This window comes from Pelodiscus sinensis, chromosome 3 (genome assembly GCF_049634645.1).
Source record: "Pelodiscus sinensis isolate JC-2024 chromosome 3, ASM4963464v1, whole genome shotgun sequence".
Lineage (NCBI taxonomy): Eukaryota > Metazoa > Chordata > Testudines > Trionychidae > Pelodiscus > Pelodiscus sinensis.
Genome location: NC_134713.1, coordinates 83,911,664 through 83,933,189, shown reverse-complemented (window position 1 = coordinate 83,933,189; position 21,526 = coordinate 83,911,664). Strand labels below are relative to the sequence as shown.

Sequence of the window (21,526 nt, the reverse complement as noted above, 5' to 3'; positions counted from 1 at the left end):
CAGATTCAACTTAAGAACAAACCTACAGTCCCTATCTTGTACGTAACCCGGGGACTGCCTGTACTGCCAGCCTGAGAGGGCCACCACCACCTCTTTTTTCTAAGCTGAAGACAATGATTGCACTGCCGAGGGAGGGGCAAGTTCCCTCTCCTTCTGGGGAGGAGGGCTCTTTAGGCATTCTGCTGCCCTGCATCAGATTTTGTACCATGCTCTGACTCAGGTGTCATCAGTGGCAGGTATATGCAAATGGAATCACGGATATGGCCCAAATGTTCCACCATGACCACTGAGCAGGCCACTGGCGCTGCTGCCATGACAACCACTGCCACTGTCCCGGCCCCTTATCCTTCCTACCGACCAAGGGCGCCACCTCTTTCCCTGAGGAAACTGGTGGTGAGTTTCCCTAGGGTGGGCAGGTCTCAAACCCTCAACCTCATGCACATCATGATTCATGCTTTGAGGAGGACTCCAGCTCTAACTAGCACCACTCCCCTGCCAGAGCCCAAGGTGAGGCTTGTGTCTGCTGACTGACCCCTGTGGAAGACCAGTGGGGAATCAATACCTGTCTGTCAAATGGTAGTAGGGCAATAGAGACTGGGGCCTTGACAGGGAGCCGTCATGGGCTGATGACCAGGAGGTCTGCCAGTACCGAGTGCGCAGAAACCAGTGCCTCAAGCCTCGCAGAAGGACAGTATGGCACTGAGGACATGGGTCTTGTGAAGCGAGACAGAAGTTGTAGGGCTGGAGTCATAGGCCATGGGGATGAGGACATAAGCCTGCACTCTGGAGACTGATGGTGTTCCACTGTCCTTTGGGGTAATCCCTAGGCTGGCCTGCCCTTGCTGCAGTCCTATTAGGTATTTGCTGGGATCACTTTGGGCTTTAGGAGGAGACAGGGAGATCTCCCCCAGCCCTCTTGGGAATCCAAAGTGGATCTCTGGCTGGGCTGGGGATCCGACTGTAGCAGTACCTTCTTGAAGCTCAGGTCTTTTGCCCAAAGTCCCCTTTCCCCTCCTTAGATGGTGCTAGGGAGCATTTTCTTCTGTAGCTTCTGTGGAGCTCAGTGCCAGCTGTGCACCCCACACCAATGCCAAGGTGCTGGGAGTAGAGTCCGAGCAGTAGGGGTCGGACCCTGGATGAAGTGCAGGGTCTGTGAGGAGGGCCCGCGAGCAGAGGTCTCGCTGCTCCTGGGTTTTGGAGCAAAAGTGCTTGCAAATCCTAGGACACTCTCAAACTCTTTTAACAGCTGCTGTGGGGGTCATGAAAAAGGACTGGGCTCTTGCATCAGGAACACCATTTGAAGCCCATGGAATGGGGCATGCCCCACCTTGGGGCAAAGTCCTAGCTGGGACTCTAACTACTAACAAACAATTAACAGTTAATGGCTAACAAATTACAAAGGAATTACAAAGAAGGTAAACAATGGGCTATTCATGCTCTGTCAGTGCAAGACAATCCAGGACAATTTGGTAATAGATATATAACCATGTTAGGCTGGTCTAGCTGAAACAAAAAACAGGACTATGTAGCACTTTAAAGACTAACAAGATGGTTTATTAGGTGATGAGCTTTCGTGGGCCAGATTCATTTCCACAGATCATATTGTGGAAGAAAATTGGCACAACCATATATACCAAAGGATACAATCAAAAAAATGAACACATATGAAAAGGACAATTTCAGAACAGAAGGGGGATGGGGGGAGGGAGGTAAATGTCTGTGAGCTAATGATATTAGAGGTGATAATTGGGGAAGCTATCTTTGTAATGAGTAAGGTAATTAGCGTCCTTGTTAAGACCTAGGTGTAAAGTGTCAAATTAAGCATGAATGACAGTTCAGAGGACTGTCTGAACACACAGATATGATACAAAAAACCAACCCCTCCAAAAACCAAAACAAACAACAAAACCAACTCCAAGCTTCACTGATGTGGCCCCAACTGAGACACCTCCACTCCCCTGGCACTCCAGCCCCATGGAGGGGGTGGGGGGATAGGAAGAAGGGTAGGTAGGACTGAGGTTCAAGGCCTCAGGCTAGATTAACTCTTCTGGGGTTCCAGGGTTAGTAGATTTTGTTGTCCCCTCCTCTCCCAGGCTCTGGGCTGGGGCCAAAAATGAGTGATCCAGTGTGTGCGGCAGAGCTGCCAGTGAGTGAGATAGGGATGGTGCTGGGGTGTTTGGCCGGGGGCATGGGAGGGGCAGCTTGGCCAGTACCAGGGGGTCTCCAGGGACGAGGATCTCTCAGGAAGGATCCGCAGGCAGCGCTGGAAGACGCGCATGTGTGGCTCCTTTAAGAAATCCAGCTGCTTTGGATCTTCCACTGCCAACCCCCACACCTCTTGACCCTGCCTCCCTGGTGCATGGGGGAAGGAAGGCAAGACAAGAAAGCACGCACATTGCTGTGGGGAGGGGAGGAGCAGCGCGCACGCGCTCTTCCTGAGAAGCCATATCTGGCATGGAGCCATGGGACTTTCTCCCCCTCCCCCACCGCTGCAGGAAGCCAGCTTTGGCTCCTATTTTGTGAGGGGCGGGAGGCTGTAGCACCAGCGCAGTTTCCTTATTGTAAGTGGGAGGGAATAAAGGGAGGCTGGAAATACTGCATCAAGATCGACTGCCAGTGCCTCCGCAATCGACCAATCGATTGCAATCAACCACTGAACTAAAGGGTTGTGCTCCTCTTGACCTGCTGCTCACAAACAGAGAAGTATTGGTAGGGGAAGGAGGAATAGACAGCAACCTGGGCAGTAGTGACCTCGCTGCCAACATGGTGTTGCCAGGAGGGCTTTGGCATCTTTGACCATGGGGCACTGTTCCAGGACCGCTAAGAAGAGATGTGGTCCACCTATCGAGGAAGGGGAAGAGAGTACTTGGATACAGACTGGATAACCTAGTGAAGGTCTTTAAAACTAGGTTTGATGGGGACAGGTGATCAAAGCAGACAGGTAAGTGAAAACCATGGAGGCCTGGGAGATGGGTCAGAAATTGGAGGGAGCATGGGCTATAACAGGGATCAAGGGGAGACAAGGCAGAACTGAGGGGGCAAAAATCAAATCAAGTCAGTATCTTAGCTGTCTATATACAAGTGAGGGGATGTAAAATGCCATTTGATTAGTTCACTGGTTAAAGGTTAGTTCAACTGGTAAATTAATTAAATGGGGGCAAGCAGGGCGACCATTCCAGCTCATGATACCTGTGGCTATAAAGTAGATATCCATGGATTTGCAAAGGTCTAGCCATACCCGCCAACAGCTGATAGAGGAGGACACACTGCATTTCTCACAATGTCCTCTGATAATTAAGGATCACAACATCAGACTGGAGTAGGGTTAAATGGGAGCAAGTGTGCACAGCAATGTTCCCTGTAATTTTTTCCATCTATGTGAGAGATACACTTTGTTACGTGCACCAAAACATGTGTGGATGTGCACCACCAATACAAACAATGCTGCTGGCTGCGGGCCCTGTGCTAATCAGCTGGGTGGCATTTAAAACTTTCCTGGCAAGGGGGCTGTAAAAGCACTCGGCTTACAGGGCATACTGCAGCACAGGGCAACATGGGGTCTGGGATGTAGCTGAATGGAGGTATAGGGCCACATTGGAAGAGGGGGTAGATATGCCTGACTGAATGGGAAAGGCTAGGGGGATCACCAGGATCAGTATGGTGAAGGCTCACAATACCTCTCCCCATCCCAAAATCTGTTCCATATTTCTTCCACCCATACCCAACAATCCTCCAAGTTCAATCCCAGGCTCGTTCTCATAACTATCTCCCTCTCCCTCAGCTCCTTCATTACTCCAACTCTCTCAAAAACTTTGCACTGTTTCTGAGGGGGACTAGAAATACATTTCTGTAGTGTAGTTTAAACAAATTAGTGCTCAAAATTTCTGTAATTAATATGCCTAGTAAGGAATCTATTTGTCAAAAATATTTCCTGAATATTTTGCCTGTATTGTAGGACATGCTTGTAGACAGGTATTTTGAAATAAAATGATCAAGATAATTGACATTGATGATACTGCATCATTTTTAATAAAATAATCACAATTTTGAAGTATTGTGCACAGAATTTCCCTCAAGAATAGTACATGCAAAATAAATACATCTATTTCAGCAGCTGCCAGCAGCAGTGCAACTACTGATTAGCACTAGCATATCCTGGGTTCAGGGTCTCCAGCCATGTCAGAGTAGGTTTTCCCTAACAAAGTGATAGTGATAGTGCAACTGTACCATTTCTGAAAAATGACTTTTTTGGTGTCACAAAGGGAAAGGGATGCTCTGAGGTGAGGGATCCAGGATCTAAACTGTTTAAGATTTTAATAGAATGCACCACAACTAAACCTTCTCATTATTTCCTAACAGCCTCATACATATTGAAAAGGAAGGGTAACAATAGAGCTCACTGATTTGCTCACAAGTAGACTCCATTACAGCATCTGGCTCTACAAAGCTGGATTCCTGCTGAGGGTTTTCTACCCAGGGAGTTAGGGTGAGATTACTCTTAAAAAAAAAAAAAAAAAAAAAAAAAAGCAGCGTTTGGAAGACTCAAAAGGTTGGTGCTGGACCTTTAGCTGTGACAAACTCACCTACCTTCATTGACTTCAATGGACTGCCATTTACACCAAGTGAGGATCTGGCCCAGGGAGTTCAATATGGCTGTGTCTAGACTATATGCCTCTGTCGGCAAAGGCATGTAGATTAGACAGATCAGCAAAGGCAAATGAAGCCGCGATTTAAATGATCACGGCTTCATTTATATTTACATGGCTGCCACGCTGAGCCGACAAACAGCTGATTAGCTGTTTGTCGGCTCGCCGCTAGTCTGGACGTTCCCCCTGTCGACATCAAAGCCCTTTGTCGGCAGCCCCGTTATTCCTTGTGGAATGAGGTTTACCGGGGCTGCCGACAAAGGGCTTTGATGTCGACAGGGGGAACGTCCAGACTAGCGGCGAGCCGACAAACAGCTAATCAGCTGTTTGTCGGCTCAGCGCGGCAGCCATATAAATGTAAATGAAGCCGCGATCATTTAAATCGCGGCTTCATTTACCTTTGCTGAACAAACAAATCTACATGCCTCTGCCGACAGAGGCATGTAGTGTAGACGTCCCTATGTGAAAAAAGTATTTGATTTTGTAATGCATAATCTGCCCAATGTCAGGCAACTTTTAGGAATTCCAGGTTTATAGCCCCCAAAGTAGCATGGCTCCAATCTCTTTCACAACATCTTGTGAAGAACACAGAAGCACAGTTCCATAGCTGATAGGAATTTTTTTAATTCCTAACTAAAAATGAAAAATCAAATAAAGTATATCATCATTTAAGAGCACATCAGGTGAATGATTAATAACCTCTAAATTAATACAACTTCTCAGATCTTCTTTTATGAGGAGAACCCCAGATGCTATGCAACATGCTCAGCTGCTAAAGGGAAAATAAAGTGCTTATAACATATTTTCTTTGAATTGTATCCACACATATTTGGAAACATTTTAACCCACATGCTCCATCAGCTCCTCACAGCAATCACTTAGCTGCCAAAACAAAGAATAGAATAGCAGCTTGGTGGTGGTGGAGAAACAAAGGATCACTGTAGTGTATTGTTTTGTCAGACCAAAGTGTTTACTTACTGACATCAAAGGGAAGAAATAGGAGCAGCAAATCAAACTAGAAGGTACTTTTCCCCTTTACTTTGGCATTATTTACTGTAACCTCCCTCTTGCAGTAGTAAGGAAAAGCGGTAAAATATCCTAAGCTACTTCGCCAGTAGAAGCATATTAAAAACTACCAACTTTTACCACCAGTCTAGCTGAAAGTTTTTCAAACCAGTCTGAAGCTTAATTAAATAGACTCAATGTAGCACAATGACATTCACATTTTAGGTAGCTATTACAGGGTTAGCTTTCTCTTCCATTCTATTCCACAGACAGAGCTCAGTAGGTGTCCCATTTAGAACACCTTCAGATAGCCATATCTGAAGTTATCAAGGTAAACTTGGCCACCACTACCAAGTAACTAAGAAAGACACTGTCTACCACTTAAGCTCCTCATTTAGTAAAAGAAAGAATTGTTTTGTGTTCCCAAAGTTCCCTTAATGCTCTCCACGGATTATTAAAAAATTCTCTCTATACCCATGCACACAAAAATCTCAATTCCTCCATAGTGACCTAAACAATGTTATTTTTGTAGCTTGCCCTGGACATCTGCAGAGCTTCCATCATGCCAAAAATCCCCTCTCCTATTCACAAGCCTAGGGATAGAGGTAAAAACTCCAGAGATAAATCTTTTGTTTATTTAGATTTTTTCTGCTATTAAAACTTAAATGAAAGCAGTAATATTTTAAAGGATTAAACTGTTCCATTTATAGGAAATTACATTTCTCTAAAGAGTGGAGAACAGGGGATTAACTTTATACCTGGTGTTTAACTTATACCTGGATTTGCAGTTTTAAAACCTATGATGATTCACCTTATTTACACTAATTAATTCATATCTGAAGTCCTAACATTATAACCAATGGGATTTTGTACCCATAATAGATTTGGAGGGAAATGACCTGTGTCAAAAACTGTGGACAGCGTCACTTCTAGAACACACATGCTCAAGACATTTCCAGAAATCCCCCTGCTCACTTAGAAAGGGAAAAACACCATGAGTGGCACTTTCTCCTGCTCCCTTACATACGGGATGTTAAATTTAGATTCATCAGCTAATCGAATAGTCAATGCACTTTCTATCAACAATTCAATTAGTCAATAAGGGTGCCTCCACCTTTGGAAAGCGCTGTGGTGAGCATGGGGCTACCAGAGGATTCAAACAGTCCCCTGCAGGCCCCATGCTCCCCGCAGCATTTCAAAGTGGCAGCGCTGCATGGAGCCCAGGGTCCAGCCCCAGGCTCCACACAGCACTGCTGCTTTGAAGCGTCCCCTTCTCTCACCCTGCCCACTTGCTGCTTCTTTCTGATAGAGGCAGCAAGGCGGGAGGGGAGTGACTAGTTGACTAGTGTGTCGTCTATCAGATAAACATTTGCTTATCAGATAGTTGACTAGTCACTCACATCCCTACCTTACACGTGGCAATCGAGATATGAAATAATTCAGATCACAGTAGAAACCATGCTGCCAGGTAAAAGTGGGCCAGCAAAGCCAGGAATGGTGCATGCAGGCAGCTCTTGCCCCTGTGAACCATTCTCCAACAAGTGAGAGTCCTCATCCCAAGCCTCAACATGCTTTAAGGGACAACATATACATGACACTTTGAAAGGCACCTCTAATTTTCCCTGTCCTCCTCTGGTACACCCACATGCCTATGCTCTTCTAAGTCATCATCTAAGACTATGGCATCTTAAAAAAAAAAAAAACACATGAAGGGGGGAAAAAAGGTGTGTGGGGGGTTAAAAATCATTGTCTCCAGGACTAAATGTCATAGCCAAATTTATTATTAGAAGGGTGCCACTTTCAATACTGGTAACTGTCCTATACATACTGCAGTATGAGTTTGTGGGTGAGAGTAAGCTTCTCTCGGAGATCAAACGAACTCTTTTTAATCACTACAACAGAAGCAATTTCATTTTATTATGATTTTTTTTCCTGCTGGGAAAGCAGCTTTACAAATACAAAGAACTAGATTACGTTAATTTGTGTGTGTGCACGTGTGTGTTTGGGAAGAGATACAATTGGGTAAGTACTAGCTCCTCATTATGGGAAACTGAAATACCGATTTAAGAGACAATTTTTCAGTGAAGAGAGATGCTGGTCAACACTGTAGGTAAAATTATATAAAACTGAAATGTGTGAACACAAAAGGATGAAGCTCCAGAATACCCTGGACAATCACTGTAGCGGTCTGATTTAAGAGGAGGTCTTATCTGATACTTGAGTAAGGCAATAACCTTTAACAAAAAGGTGAACATGTTCTATTTCAAGTTAGTTGTGACTACAAAAGGAATGTGCTCTCTGTTAATGCAAATTACACACTCCCCTAAGCAATATCCCAAGCCATTCCTCCCCTAAGCAATATCCCAAGCCATTCCTCCCCTAAGCAATATCCCAAGCCATTCTTCACCAACTGACTCAAGATAAAACTAATGGAATCATGACAAGAACAACCACAGTTATTAGCCACCCCAGACATGAATTCCTGTTTTTCCTTTCCCTACATCAGCATATCTTGTAGCGATCGCCCCTTTCGTACTAATTACAGTCAGAAATGCTTCCCTGTATACCGCACTTTAAATGGAAAGCTGAACAATTTAAATGCAAACAGTCAAAGCTGTAAGGCAGGCTCCTAAATTTGAGCATGCAGAAAACCTGGCAACACCCTTACTCAGTTTTTGTACAACAGTAGCTAATGAGTCATCAATTGTTGTGGGATCTTAATATGACATTCAAAATCCCATTATGTTCCTCTGCTACTTAAGGGCATGTCTGGGAGCTATTGGGCATTACACATTTTAATTTAAAAAAAATATGAAGTACAGCATCAGCAACTATTACTTTTACAGCATCCACTTTTACAGCATCCACATTACAGTACTCCATATGAGATATACATTCCTTTCATTTTCTCACTCTTTTCTGCTCCAACGGGAGATACTATAGAGGTGGGCAATAAGTGACCTGTGGGCCAGACACTGTTCGCAAGGGTTAGCTGTAGCGGGCATGCTTTATTTACCGGTGCATCTGCAGGTATGGCTGTTCGCAGCTCCTGATATGGCTGCTCGCAGCTCCCAGTGGCTGCGATTCGTAGTTCCCAGCCAATAGGAGTGGCAGGAAGTGGTGGCCCAGCCTGCTTATTGCTCACCCAAAGATAGTATGAGACATTCAAACCCAAAAGGAATTTGCAAATGCTGTGAAAATGGAAAAAAAAAAAAATAGGATGTTTCATACTATTTCCCTGTGGTATTGCCCCTATGATTTTTTTCTTCTTCTGAATTTATTGGTCATAAATGTAACAATGTAACAATATAGTAACTAGAGGTGAGTAAGTAAGAGAGGTCATATAGAAAGGCCTGAACAGGTCGGTCTCTCCTCTTCTTGAATTTTGATTAGGAATGTAATAAAATAACCATTTAATTGGTTAACTGATAAGCCTGGGCTCCTGCCCCTGCTCCCAGGAAGCCAGCTGCCACCCTGGTAGGGGGACGGGGAGCAAAGCAGAGCACAGCCGCGGAGCACGCAGGCGGCGGACAGCCCAGACGCGTCTGGGCTGCCCGCCGCCCGAGTGTTCCGCCGCTTTGCTCCCCGTCCTCCTGGTCTGCAGACCAGGGGGACGGGGAGCAAAGCAGAGCAAAGCCCCGGAGCAGGCGGGCAGCGGTGTGGCCAGACAGACTATAACCCCATATCATCCATCTTATTTGCCTCTCTGAAGCACAGGGCAGAGAAGGAGCAATAATATCAGCATAGTCTATGCTGGCTCATCTGATCCTGAGAAGCTGAAACACAGATATGTGGAGAGAGAGCAGCTAAGTCAATAAGCTGGCCTCGAGGCTGCGGCTGGCACCTATGTTGATTCGAACACACACAGTCCCAGGAAGAGGAATTTCCCACTGAGAAAACAATGTCCAGTACTTCAAAATTTAATCATCTCAAATCTCTCTTACAAGTGTAAATTAAGTTCACAACTCCCTTGTAAGAACTGGTCTCACAGCAGACAGACCAGCATCAATTGGCATTACAGATAAGAAAGAGAAATACGTGACCCCATGATTATAAAAGATGGGCCCAGCACACACTCACTTTGAGTGTCATTCTACCCTCTACCTGCTGGTCGGGTTAGGTGTTTGACCTCCCGAGGTTCTATGGGGACGCCCACCTCGTATTTTCGTCTTTCCTAGGAATTGAGGGACTGGCCCTGGCCTGACATGCTGGAGTCGAGAGGCACAGAAGGGGGTAAAAATGGTACCTGGATGTGGTCCTCTGTCTTAAGTGTACACATAGAAAGAGTAAGCTGTTACTTGGTACCATTATTTCTATTTTTCTATCTTTATCTTCTTTGTAACCATTTTTAAGACCTATATTTTGCTAATAGTTAAGAAATAGAACAATAGCCATTGCAACCATATGATTTATAAGCTTCTTTAATAAACCTGTAACTGTTTAAGCTTTAACCTGCCTCCTTCAGTTGCTGTAACAGAACCAAGCACAATTTAAAAGAACTTCAGCCGGTCATAAAGGGACAGATATAGGGAGAGCTTGGGCGTTTGGATTTGTGTCACACCCAGGTGGCAAAATTCAGTTGGGGCGCTTCTCAGTCTCCCCGAGGCTGCCCGCTGCGAAGGAATTATGAAATTCTAGCAGCTAAAATCTGAAGCGTAATAAGCTCTTCCTATAAACTCGGGGCGTCTGTTGGCCTGCTGGCCACCCTCTGCGATGGGACCCCGGTCCTAGCAGTAAAGACACGGACGTTAAACCTTTTCTCGGAAACATACACACACACACTGCCTTGACCGTCGGCTGACAAGCGGACAGCCCAGACGCGTCTGGGCTGCCCGCTGCCCGCGTGTTCCGCCGCTTTGCTTCCTCTCCCTGGTCTGCTGGAGACCAGGGAGAGGGCCCCGTTCGTAAGTGCGGATCCGACATAAGTCGGATCCGTGTAACTCGGGGACTGCCTGTACACAATTGCAAAAGGGTGTGTAACTGGCTGGGTGTTATTACTGCTAAAAAAAGATTTGGGGATCAGAGGATCACAAATTGAATGAGTCAACAATGGTATGCAGCTGCAAAGAGGGCTAATATTCGGCAGTGTATTTACAGCAGTGTTGTGAGTAAGGGCTAATCTACACTTGGCACTTGTTCCTCTGTAGCATTTCTAAAATAGGACAAGTAGCAATGGGCTGAATTTGCAGCAAAGGAGGAAATTTAGAAAGTTTTCCCCCTTATAGTTTAATCAGATATTAGGAAAATTGGGAACTGGAATGGGCTTTCTAGGGAGGCTGTGGAATCTCCATCATAGGAGGCTTTTGAGAAAAAAGTCTCAAGAGGGGTAGCCATGTTAGTCTGTAACTTAAAAAAACCAAAAAAAACATTTGTTGTTTTTTTGAGAACAAGGTAGACAAACACATGCCAGGGATTGTCCAGGTACTTGATCCTGCCTTAGGACAGAGGAGGCAGTACAAGAGAACCCCTTCTAGTCTTTTAATTTTATGATCCTATGACAACCCAACTTTTGTTTTTGTCTTATTTTAAAGATTCTCAAGCTTGGCGTAGCTTTTTACCAAATCCATTATCTGCAAATCCATTTTCGTTACAGGATATATAAAAGAGATAGCAAGATTTCAAATCATTTATTTTAGCATATTATCAGTTGTCAGTATTCAGATTTATTTTAAATTGCCTTGCTGATATAGTACATATACAGTACCAAATTTATTTCTAATAAAATTACCGTTGAGCTTCCCACCAACTGCCAACACAAAGGCCTATTTTAATACCCTATATCTTTAGCTTGAAAAAAGTTATTTGTTCTGAAAATTCCCAGATTTACTGTGAAGACAAAAAGAATACTCCTGCATAGTCTGAAATAAATTAATTTAAAAGGACATTAAGTCACTGACATGAAACTGGCTTGTCTGATGTTTGTTTCGCTAGCTAAGTCTTCTTGAAAAGTTGAGTGCTGGGTTATATTTAAAGAAATTATGCAAAGTTATTTTTGTTGCCCACAAAAACAGTTTGTGGCTCAATCCCGATCCTACTGAAATCAATGGGAATTGTTTTTGTTTGAAGTTTCTGCAAAGTTTTCTGATTTGACAAGATGTGTGTCCTGAATGAGTACTCAATAAGAGCATAGCTACAACAAAGCCTTCGCCTTGAAACTAAGCTTTTACAGGCTCAAGCTAGTGCTCACAACAACTACTCACTCAGATACCTAGAAACGACGATACTGTTTCCTTTACTATCTTTTCACTAGTTTATTACTGATCAAAAGAAATTGCCTGTGTACGGAAGATAAACATGAAGTGTCTTACCCTCCTCCAAATGCACAATATATGAAATAGCATTATTTCATTAAATTATGCATATTACCCTAAAAGCGGCCATCTGTAAAACAAAAGCCCAACTTGACAAACATTACAATTTAAACTGGGTGGGGAAGAAATTAATCTTGCAATTTTAAGTGACAATTACAGGCTCATAGACTTTAAGTTCAGAAGGGACCATCGTGATTATCTAGTCTGACCTCCTGCACATTGCTGGGCACAGACTCTCATCCACCCACTCCTGTAATAGATCCAGAACCTTGGTTGAGTTATTCAAGTCTTCAAATCATGATTTAAAGCAGGTTTGGGGAACCTCAGGATGCAGTCACTGAGGCTCATGGGCCTCCTCCCCCCACCCCCAGCACTGGGGAGCCTGCGCTGGTGCTCCATTGTTCCCTCACCCCGTTGTCTCACCATGGGCTGGAGCACACGAAATCTACTGGGCTGGATTCCCCCAGCCAACGCTTCTGGTGTGTGAGGGGAGTGTCTTTCTTCTTCACAGTCGGGGGTCACATTAGTGAGGGTATGTTTGGGTTTTTTGCTTCTCACCTGTTTGTGACCCCCCAACTGATTTTTCTGTGGGTCAGCAGCCCTCAACTCAAAAAAGATTCCCCACCCCCAATTTAAAGACTTCAAGTTCCAGAGAATCCACCATATACACAAGTTTAAATCTGCAAGCAACTTATGTCCCATGCTGCAGAGAAAAACAAAAATCCCCCAGGGTCTCTGCCAATCTGACCCAGGGGGAAATTCTTTTCTAACCCCCAAATTGGAGATCAATTAGACCCTTAGCTGATGGGTCTTGCCCCCATGCTGGATACCTGGGAAAGAATTCTCTGTAGTAACTCAGAGCCAGTGCTGTCCCTAGAGGGTTTGCAGGGCCACCCTTCCCTTCACTCCAGGGCCTGCCCTCCCCCTGCTCGATCTCTACCCCACTCCTTCCCCCAAGCCCTACCCCTACCCCACCCCCTCCTACCGCCATTGCACACCTTTCCCCAAGCGATGCAGCCTGGGAGATTACTGGCAGCACAGGTCCCCACACTAACCCAAGTGGCAGGAAATGGAGTGACCCAGCCCCAGCCTGCAGTGCTCTGCTGAGCCCTGTCCCCAGCTGTGTCACTCAGGGGAGTGGAGCAGACGGGGAGCAAAGAAGACTGACCCAGCTGGAAGATGGCAGAACAGAGCAAATTTGGGCTGGGCTGTGGCTCCTCCTGCCACTGGTGAATGCAACGGCAGGCCCAACCTCTGCTGCTAGTGCCAGACCCCCCTACTAGTCTCACAGGCTGTTCCGGGCCCCATAGAGCCCCTGAAAGCATGGAAGACTAGGGCAGCCACACCTAACTATCCTATGGACAGGATCTCTCTTCTCAGAGCCCACCTCATCTAGTGTAATCTCCAGTGGCCAGTGATGGTAATTTGCTGAGACCAGTCACAGATCAGCTACATACTGCTGCTGGCACTCTCAGCATTGTCCTCTCCATAGAATTATCAAGCTCAGCCTTGAAGCCAGTTATGTTTTTGTTCCCACTACTTGCCCTGGGAAGCTGCTTCAGAATTTCACTCCTCTGATGGTTAGACACTATCATCTAATTGCAAACCTAAACACGTTGCTGGCCTGTCTGCCAATGTGAACACAACAAATGGATATACTTAGCTTAAGTAACTCCTCTCCCTCCCTGGTATTGATCCTGCTGATGTATTTAGAGAGCGCAATCATATCTCCCCCCAGCCTTTTTTGGTTACGCTAAACAAGCGAAGTTCTTTGAGTCTCTTCTCACAAAGTAGGTTTAACCACTGGTAAACTGGTAAGTGTCACACAGTAAAGACTGATGCTTACTAGTTAACCAATTACATCCCTACATTCTAGTAACCCTTCCCTGCACCTGTTCTAAGGAGGAGTCAAGAGCTAAATCCAAAATTGAGCATAGTCTAAGGGATGAGCAAGTGGCCTGTTAACCCTGCAATCCCAGGACAAAAAGGGGAGTTAGTGTTAGCATAGGTCTACACTTGCCAGTAGATCTGCACTCATGCAATCGATGCAGCAAGTGTCAATTTAGTGAAGACAGGTTGAGTACACAAGTTGATGGGAAAGCACTCTCCCAAGAAGCGTAAGGGATATTGATGGGAGATGCTCTCCACTGTGCAATGTAGGCATTGTGGTAAGTAGATCTAACAACACAGACTTTAATTATATTATTAATGTGATGTAACTGAAGTTGCAGGAGCTAGATGTACTTACTTTAATAATATAGAGCATCCCTTAATTTGCTGTGGCATTGTAGATAAAATTAAAGGAAGTCAGGTGAGAAACAGGGTGAGATAAAGGAGGAGGAAGTGGTAGTCAAGGTGGGAAATTACACAGATGTAGGCTATGGGTTCTGGCCGACTGAATGAAGACGGATAGATGGATTTTGGAGCTACTGAACAAGAAGGAATCGCTGAGATTTTTTTTTCAGGCAAACAAACACCAAACCAATTTGCCAGACATTTATCATCCATAGACAGATACAAAAACAAAAACAGCCCAACGGATAAACTCAGCTCTCTCCGCTGCTGGAAAGGAGGACAGAGCCTGGATTAGTGCCAAAGTGTCATTTCTGGATTTTGCTCCTGGATGCTACTGTTTATGTAAGACACTGATTTATAGCTCTCCAACCCTCCTTCTCCTCTTTCTTTACCCAGTGTGGGCCCCACTGTGGTAGATACTGTATGACACAGTCATGATGGTCTCTGCTTCAAGAAAATTTATTCACTTTTGCCCATATATTCTACACAGGCCCATGTCTACACTACAGGGATTACAGCACCAAAGCAGAATACTGTAATGTAGACGCAGCCTTCAATGGTGGAAGATGTTTTTCCATCTCTGTAGGAGCACCACCTCCCCAAGCAACAGTAGCTAGGTCAATGTGAACATTCGTCCACTGGCTAACCTGTATCTAGGTTAGCATAGTTACCGTGCTCAGGGATGTGGATTTTTCACATTCCTGAGGTCCACAGCTATGCCGACCTAAATTTTAAGACGAGGGATGTGAAAAGTTAACAGGTTAACCAGTAAGCATCAGCCCACTGTGGGCTTTTCTTATGGCTTTTTTCCTTATTTCTTCTCCAGTCCCTCCTTTCACAATTAAGGATTTAACTATCTTACCTATTGCCCAGATTTTATAATGTAGCAATGTATTTGACTCTTCTTCTTTCCTCCATGTATATCTGGACACTTGCCCATTCCTCCCATTACAACTAAAAACAGAAAAGAAGGTAGGAAAGAGGGATGGGGGGGGGGGGCATTCCAGCCCAGACACTGCAAGCAGGGGAGGCACACTCTAGCCACCTACCCCTCTCCCCTTTTAAAATAAATAAGTTATCTGGTTAAACACTACATTTAAGCAGTTAACTTAAAACAGGATTTTACATCCCTAGGGAGATGAGGCCATGGCTGTTTACAAACTCAGGAAGAAAGCACAACTTCTGAATGTCAGTCTGTGTTGGCCCTTGCATTCCAATGGGAATGTTATATGCAAGATTGAATTATACACGAATAGATGGCCAAAATCCCACAAGTAAGGAGGTAAAGTTCTGATTCCTATTCTTTCCCTTCTCCCTCAGCCTTTTTCAACAGTTAAGGTCCTCCCTTCCCACCCCCTTTTCCTTTTTTAGTTATAACAGGTAGGATTTGGCAAGTGTCCAGATGTGCATGGAGGAAAGAAGGATGGTCAAATTCAATACAGGCAGTCAATCCCCGGGTTACACGGATCCGACTTATGTCGGATCCGCACCTACGAACGGGGCTTTTCTCGCCCTGGAGGACGTGAGCGGCAGGACTGCCCAGACGCACCGTGGTCCCGCCGCCCGCGTCCTCCGAGGCGAGAAAAGCTGCTCCGCGTCTCCCTGGTCTGCTGGGGGAGGGGGGACCCAGCAGACCAGGGAGACACGGAGGACCGGGGCGGCGGGACTGAGGCGCGTCTTGGTCCCGCCGCCCGCGTCTCCCTGGTCTGCTGGGGGGGAGGGGGCGCAGCTAGTGCGCCCCCCCCAGCAGACCAGGCTTTTCTCGGGATGCCTGTGGTAGAGAGCAGCTGGGGCGCTGCTGGTTGGTCCCCCAGTGCCGCTCTCGGCGCTACTGGACCAACCCGGCAGCACCCCAGCTGCTCTGCCCCAGGTGTCCTGATTCAGCCGCTGCTGGTCAGTTTCAGCAGCGGCTGAATCAGGACGCCTGGGGCAGAGCAGCTGGGGTGCTGCTGGGTTGGTCCAGTAGCGCCGAGGAGCGGCGCTACTGGACCAACCCAGCAGCACCCCAGCTGCTCTGCCCCAGGCGTCCCCAAGTCAGCCGCTGCTGAAACTGACCAGTGGCTGACTACAGGAAGCCCGAGGCAGAGTTGCTCTGCCCCAGGCTTCCTGGAATCAGCCGCTGATCCGTTTCAACAGCAGCTGAATCTGGACGCCAGTTCCGACTTACATACAGATTCAACTTAAGAACAAACCTACAGTCCCTATCTTGTACGTAACCCGGGGACTGCCTGTATTACATTACTAAATCTGGGTAATAGGTAAGACAGTTAAATCCTTAATTGTGAAAGGAGGGATCGGAGAAGAATTAAGGAAAAAGATGGGAAGTTCAGGTTTGCTTCCTCTTGATCATGATTTTAACCTGATGAAAAAGGTCCTGGAAGAGATACCAGAGTTGAAGATGTGAGACTGAAAAGATGGGGAAAGAAGTCCATTTTTGAGTTGACAGCACAAAACAGGCAACCACAATAATGAGATCACTGAGTGACAGAATATATTGTGGAGAAGCTTTTTGTTAAGTCTCTAAATTATTTATTACTCAGAGAGAGTCAGTGCTGTATTGTTTTTAGTGGGGCCAAGCCCAGTTTCGCTTAAAAAGATGTTTTCCTGAATTCAAACCAGTTTTCAAACTACCTCACCTCTTCCACAGTTATTCAATGAATTACAAAGACCCACATTTCAGACTCTCGCTCAGACAGTATGTGCTTCTCCAGCACGTTCCAAACTGAAGAAAGAGTCCTCACTTACTCCCTGCACATGGAGAGCCGGACCCAGATGTTAATGCAAAATTGTTATTGCTAAAATACTGCCTCCCTTGGACTGTGGATGACAACACCACCACCTCTGAAACAGTATTATTTTACAAAAAACTATAAAAAAGTGTTTCCTACACTACACCATAACACATCTGTGAGTGTCACAACTGTGGAGTATGCCAAAGGGATGGGATACAGGAGCTCCACGAGGGAAATTATTATATAAATGGAGTTAGACATACTAAAAGAAAATAAAAAAAAGATACAACACGTGAGACTTAGAGGCCAGTAGACTGATACAAAAGTTTCTCTTCAAAAGGCTAATGAATGCCTAATGCACATCAGATATACACATTCAGAATAGGTATGTAAAATCTTGTTTAACTGGTTAAACAATTAGGGGGGGGGGGCGGCGGGCTGAAGCACCACCCCTGCCACAGAGGAGCTGCTTCAGCTCATTTGGAGCAGCTCCTGCCTGTGGTGGCCCCCATAGGATTAGAGCAGTTCCCTGCCTGTGGCTTGTGGGGAGCTGTTCCAGCCCACCGCAGTTCACCTTTCACATGTTTTCTGAACCAGGGATAATGAATTTTCTACACATGGTCTTTCTACAAATAGGTTAAAAACAAAAAATTCTTAGCATTACTGTTGAGATGCGAACTGTAACAATGTAAACCAATACACTATATCTTTTTGAGTTTGTAGCTAGACTGAAATAATAGCACTACTTGAGGCATATACTTCCCCTATCTTAATTAGGTGCTATGGCTGCATTTTAATAGTGATAATAAACGCCAATATTATTTCACTGCTACCTGTTAATGAGTTTTCCTTGGATAGATGGATGGTTATTCCTGTCATTGTACTCTCATCCAATGGCAATATAACATTGCAAGTTTTGAATACGAGCACAACTCTTGATAGTACAGGAAATAAGACCGTTGTAATCCTCCAGGGGTACTTGCACAGTCTCTTGGGGGTTCTACAGAACTTGTTGCAGCAACAGTGAAGGCAGTTCTGTTTAATAAACTAATACATAACTGGATCCATCTGTATTCAAAGCAGTAGAAAACTGCACCAAGGTTATCCACATAGAGCATATACATTAATAGCACTGAGACTGTTTTCTTTACAAAAATGGTCACTGCAACAAGTACCTTTACGATATTCCAACCTGCACTTTATAATATATATCCTCTATCATTATGTAAGATAAAAGTCAGGCAAAACAGTTCACCGCTGCCAAATTAACTCTGCATATTACCTACAACTAGTGGTCTCTCTTCCTGTTTATTTAGCTTTGGAATAGGGCTAATTAGCCAAAGATTAACCAATCATCGGCAGTTACTGTCAGATTGGTTACCACTTTAATCCTGTGGATACTCAGACACACGGATAAACCAGGCCTGGATTAACCAGGTCAAACTATATACAGCCCTGAGACCAGCTAAGAAACCATAATTCATGGTTAGATTGGCGGGGTTAAGTTTCCCAGCTGCCAGAGATAAAGCAAATTGATGGAGTAAGGAGGATCAGACTCCCAGGAGGAAATCCCCTCTCGCAAAATGGCCAAAGGGCAGCATTAGCAACCCAATTTTCACAGCCTTGTTGAGTTCAATGTTGCCTTTTGCTCTGGCAAACCTCTCCTAGGGCCCCACCCACCGGTGAGTGCAGTTTGGGAGTTTTCGCCATTCTTTCACCAAGATGCGTCCTGCTGAGCGGGGCTTACACAGCGCCTGCTGCCTTATAACCTCCCTCCCCCGCCGGGCACACGTGGCTTAGCGAGCCCAGGAGCAAAGGGGACGCCGCTGGGGAAAGGAGAGGGCGCCGAAGAAAAACCTCAGACGACCCCGCTTTCCGCCCCCACAAAGCATCTGGCCACAGCAGTCAGCGTCAGGAACCAAACGCGAGTTCTCCCGGGCCAAGAACCTGAGGCGTGTGTGGCTGGGAGAGCCCTTCCCCCCTGCCCGGCGCGGGGTACCTCAGCCTGTGTGTAGGGCCCTCGGCCAGCCCCCCCGGGGACTCACCCAGCTTCTCCGCCTGCAGCCGCGGCGGGGCGGAGAGTCCCAGCAGCAGCGCCAGGAGCGCGGAACGGGCTCCACTGCCGCCCATGGCTCTGCCTCCGGAGGGGGCGGGCGGGGAGCAACTTGCCCCACTCTCGGCTGCTCCTGCTGCCTGCGACTGCTCTACAGCCGAGAGGTTCCCTCGGAGCCAGCCGGTGTCTGCGTGTGGGGAGGCGGGCTCGCCCGCGTGGCCCCTACCGCTGGGCAAGCGTGGGACTGGGGTGCACCAGGCGGCTGCTCCCTCCCGTCCCGCGTCTCTCCGGGGCGGCCGCAGCGAGTCTGCATCTCCTCCCCTTGCCCAGGAGCTGGGGGTGGGGCAAGGAAACAAGAGGGAGGGAAGCACCGAGGGTCCCATTGGACAGGGCTGTGGGGCGGCCCCGCCTCTCCCGTCTTCCCCCCTCAGAGGTGCAGGCTCTTCCCTCTTTCCGGCGCTGGCACCGGGGTCTAGCCCTGGACCCTGCGCGGGTAGAGACGCTGGTGGCCGCTCGTTGCATCTCACGGCCAAGCTGCACCTTAGTGGCCTCAGAGAGACTCAAGCGCTGCTGGTGCTACAACAGTTGAGCCCGCCCCAGGAGCCGCCCTGGCGGCGTTAGATCCTCGGCGAAGCTAATGGGACCGGGGGGGGGTGTGGAAACGAGTGGTCTCAGTGTTGCCCCGGTGAGTAGGACAAAGAGCTGGGGGTTTGGTAGATCCTGGCGCCCTGCAAAGCAGAGTAAAAGTTCGGAACTGTTCCAAGGCGTTACAGGCGATGTGCCTCTTGCTGCCCTTGTTACCCGACATTTCTGCCACCGCAGTACTCAAAGGAGTTGGTTTACAGGAGTTCCTGCAAACTTTTCCTCAATGGGGATCTGCTCTCTGGGTTTCTCTTAGAGTCTGAATCAACCTCAACTCAAAATTCAAATGAAGCCATGTTTCGCCTGGTTCAATGTAGTAGCCATGCAAAAACACTGGAGAGTCATTTCTGGATAGCCAAATCCAAATGCCCAAAACATCCCAAGTCATGCCCTCCCTAACTTATGAGATCAGCTTGACTGTAATATAGGTACAATATGTTATTTCTTATTTGCCTTCTGGTTTTTGTGACTTTATGGCCCATGTGTCATATTTTCAAGCTTTTTTCTACAACTCTGGGAGCTAACATTGAGGCAATTTTGAAAAGAAAGCTGTCCTTGTCACCTCATCACTTGTCTCCTAGAGCTAGAGCTTCAAAATTGCAATAAAAACAGGAGTAGACAAAACAGACTATGTAACTCTTTTTGTGGTGAACAATAATTCCATTTGCTTCGGTGGGATTGATTGTGAGTAGGTGAGGTTTGCATAACATAGTCCTGAGTTAGCCTGGTTTTTGTTTTTTTGTTTTTACTAGAAAACTAGGGTCCTTTGTTTTCCCTTTTTATTTTATTTATTTTTTCTGGGAATTTATCAGTGTTTATTACCACAACAAAAAACAGTGAAAAATCAGTGCTTAATTGTTAATAAATGGGTTTGGGTTTATTTTGGTGTCTGAAAAGACAAAGGGAAAAATGTTCAGTAGATTAATGCTTTGAATTCCATTCATCAATGTGCTTTGCTGCAGGATTAAAAGACAACTCAAAACACAATGGCCCCTTCTGATCTTAAGAAAACAATATGATTGTAATCTCCAAATAAAACTTTTTATTTAAATAAACAGCTTTCTGTTTGTAGATTTAGAACTATTAGCCTATAAATATTTGCATTCAGTAATTGGGCCATGTCCTTTATCATTATAGACTCAAGTTCATCTTTTTCTCCTTCGTTTTTTAAAATTTTCAATTACTTTCTTGTATTTTGAACATATTTTGATACAGATTTTCATTTTCTTCTCATTTTAATGTGTCAAATCTTCAAACCTTTATTTGCTAACAACTTGAAATGTTCACATAGTGAACAGGCTTGCATGTGTGCCAGTTACTTTACCGTGTGTACAGTGCTTTGATAAAGGAAAGGACTAAGGTATAGGATGTGCTTCCCTTTTTGGCTGGAGAAACAGCCACCCCCAGCTCACAGCAATGTATTATGGCTGAAAAGAAAGGGAAAATGATCAGTCTTTTTCTTCTTACACTGCAGGGGTCTCAGTTGGAGCTGCTTATATAGCCAGGGCCTGAATTTGCTATGTCAAACAGGAACTAAACTCTGCAGCAGGTTCCAGAGAGTCTAGTATGCTTAAGAGGAGTATTTGGAAAATGTTAAATATAGGGGGATTTAGTAATTTAATATGAATAATACAATAATTGGAATAGCTCATGTGTTGGTTTTATATGCAATGTAATTTACTTTAGCTTGCCTCTATGTTGTCACTTTTTAATATGCACAGGATGTCATTGTTAGGTTCCAGAGTTATCTCACTAAACGGAACAGAGCCATCTGTGCCACACATTTTAGGACATCTACAAACTCATGCATGTGTTACTGCAGTGGTTTACATGTGGTTTATA

General features: G+C 45.7%; 1 protein-coding gene across 2 annotated transcripts in view; it reads right to left on the bottom strand.

Moving 5' to 3' along the window:
• DCBLD1 (discoidin, CUB and LCCL domain containing 1) overlaps positions 1-20,265 on the bottom strand; it is a 65,313-nt gene extending 45,048 nt beyond the window's left edge. Inside the window, exon 1 of one of the 2 annotated variants that reach the window (XR_012902648.1) lies at positions 19,035-20,265. Coding sequence is in view for 1 of the 2 variants with exons in the window: in XM_006123084.4 (XP_006123146.3) it covers positions 19,035-19,425 (391 nt within the window). In the remaining variant the exon portion in view is untranslated. The remainder of the gene's footprint in view (positions 1-19,034) is intronic. The other variant, XM_006123084.4, reaches the window with a different exon arrangement.
• Positions 20,266-21,526: the final 1,261 nt, after the last annotated feature.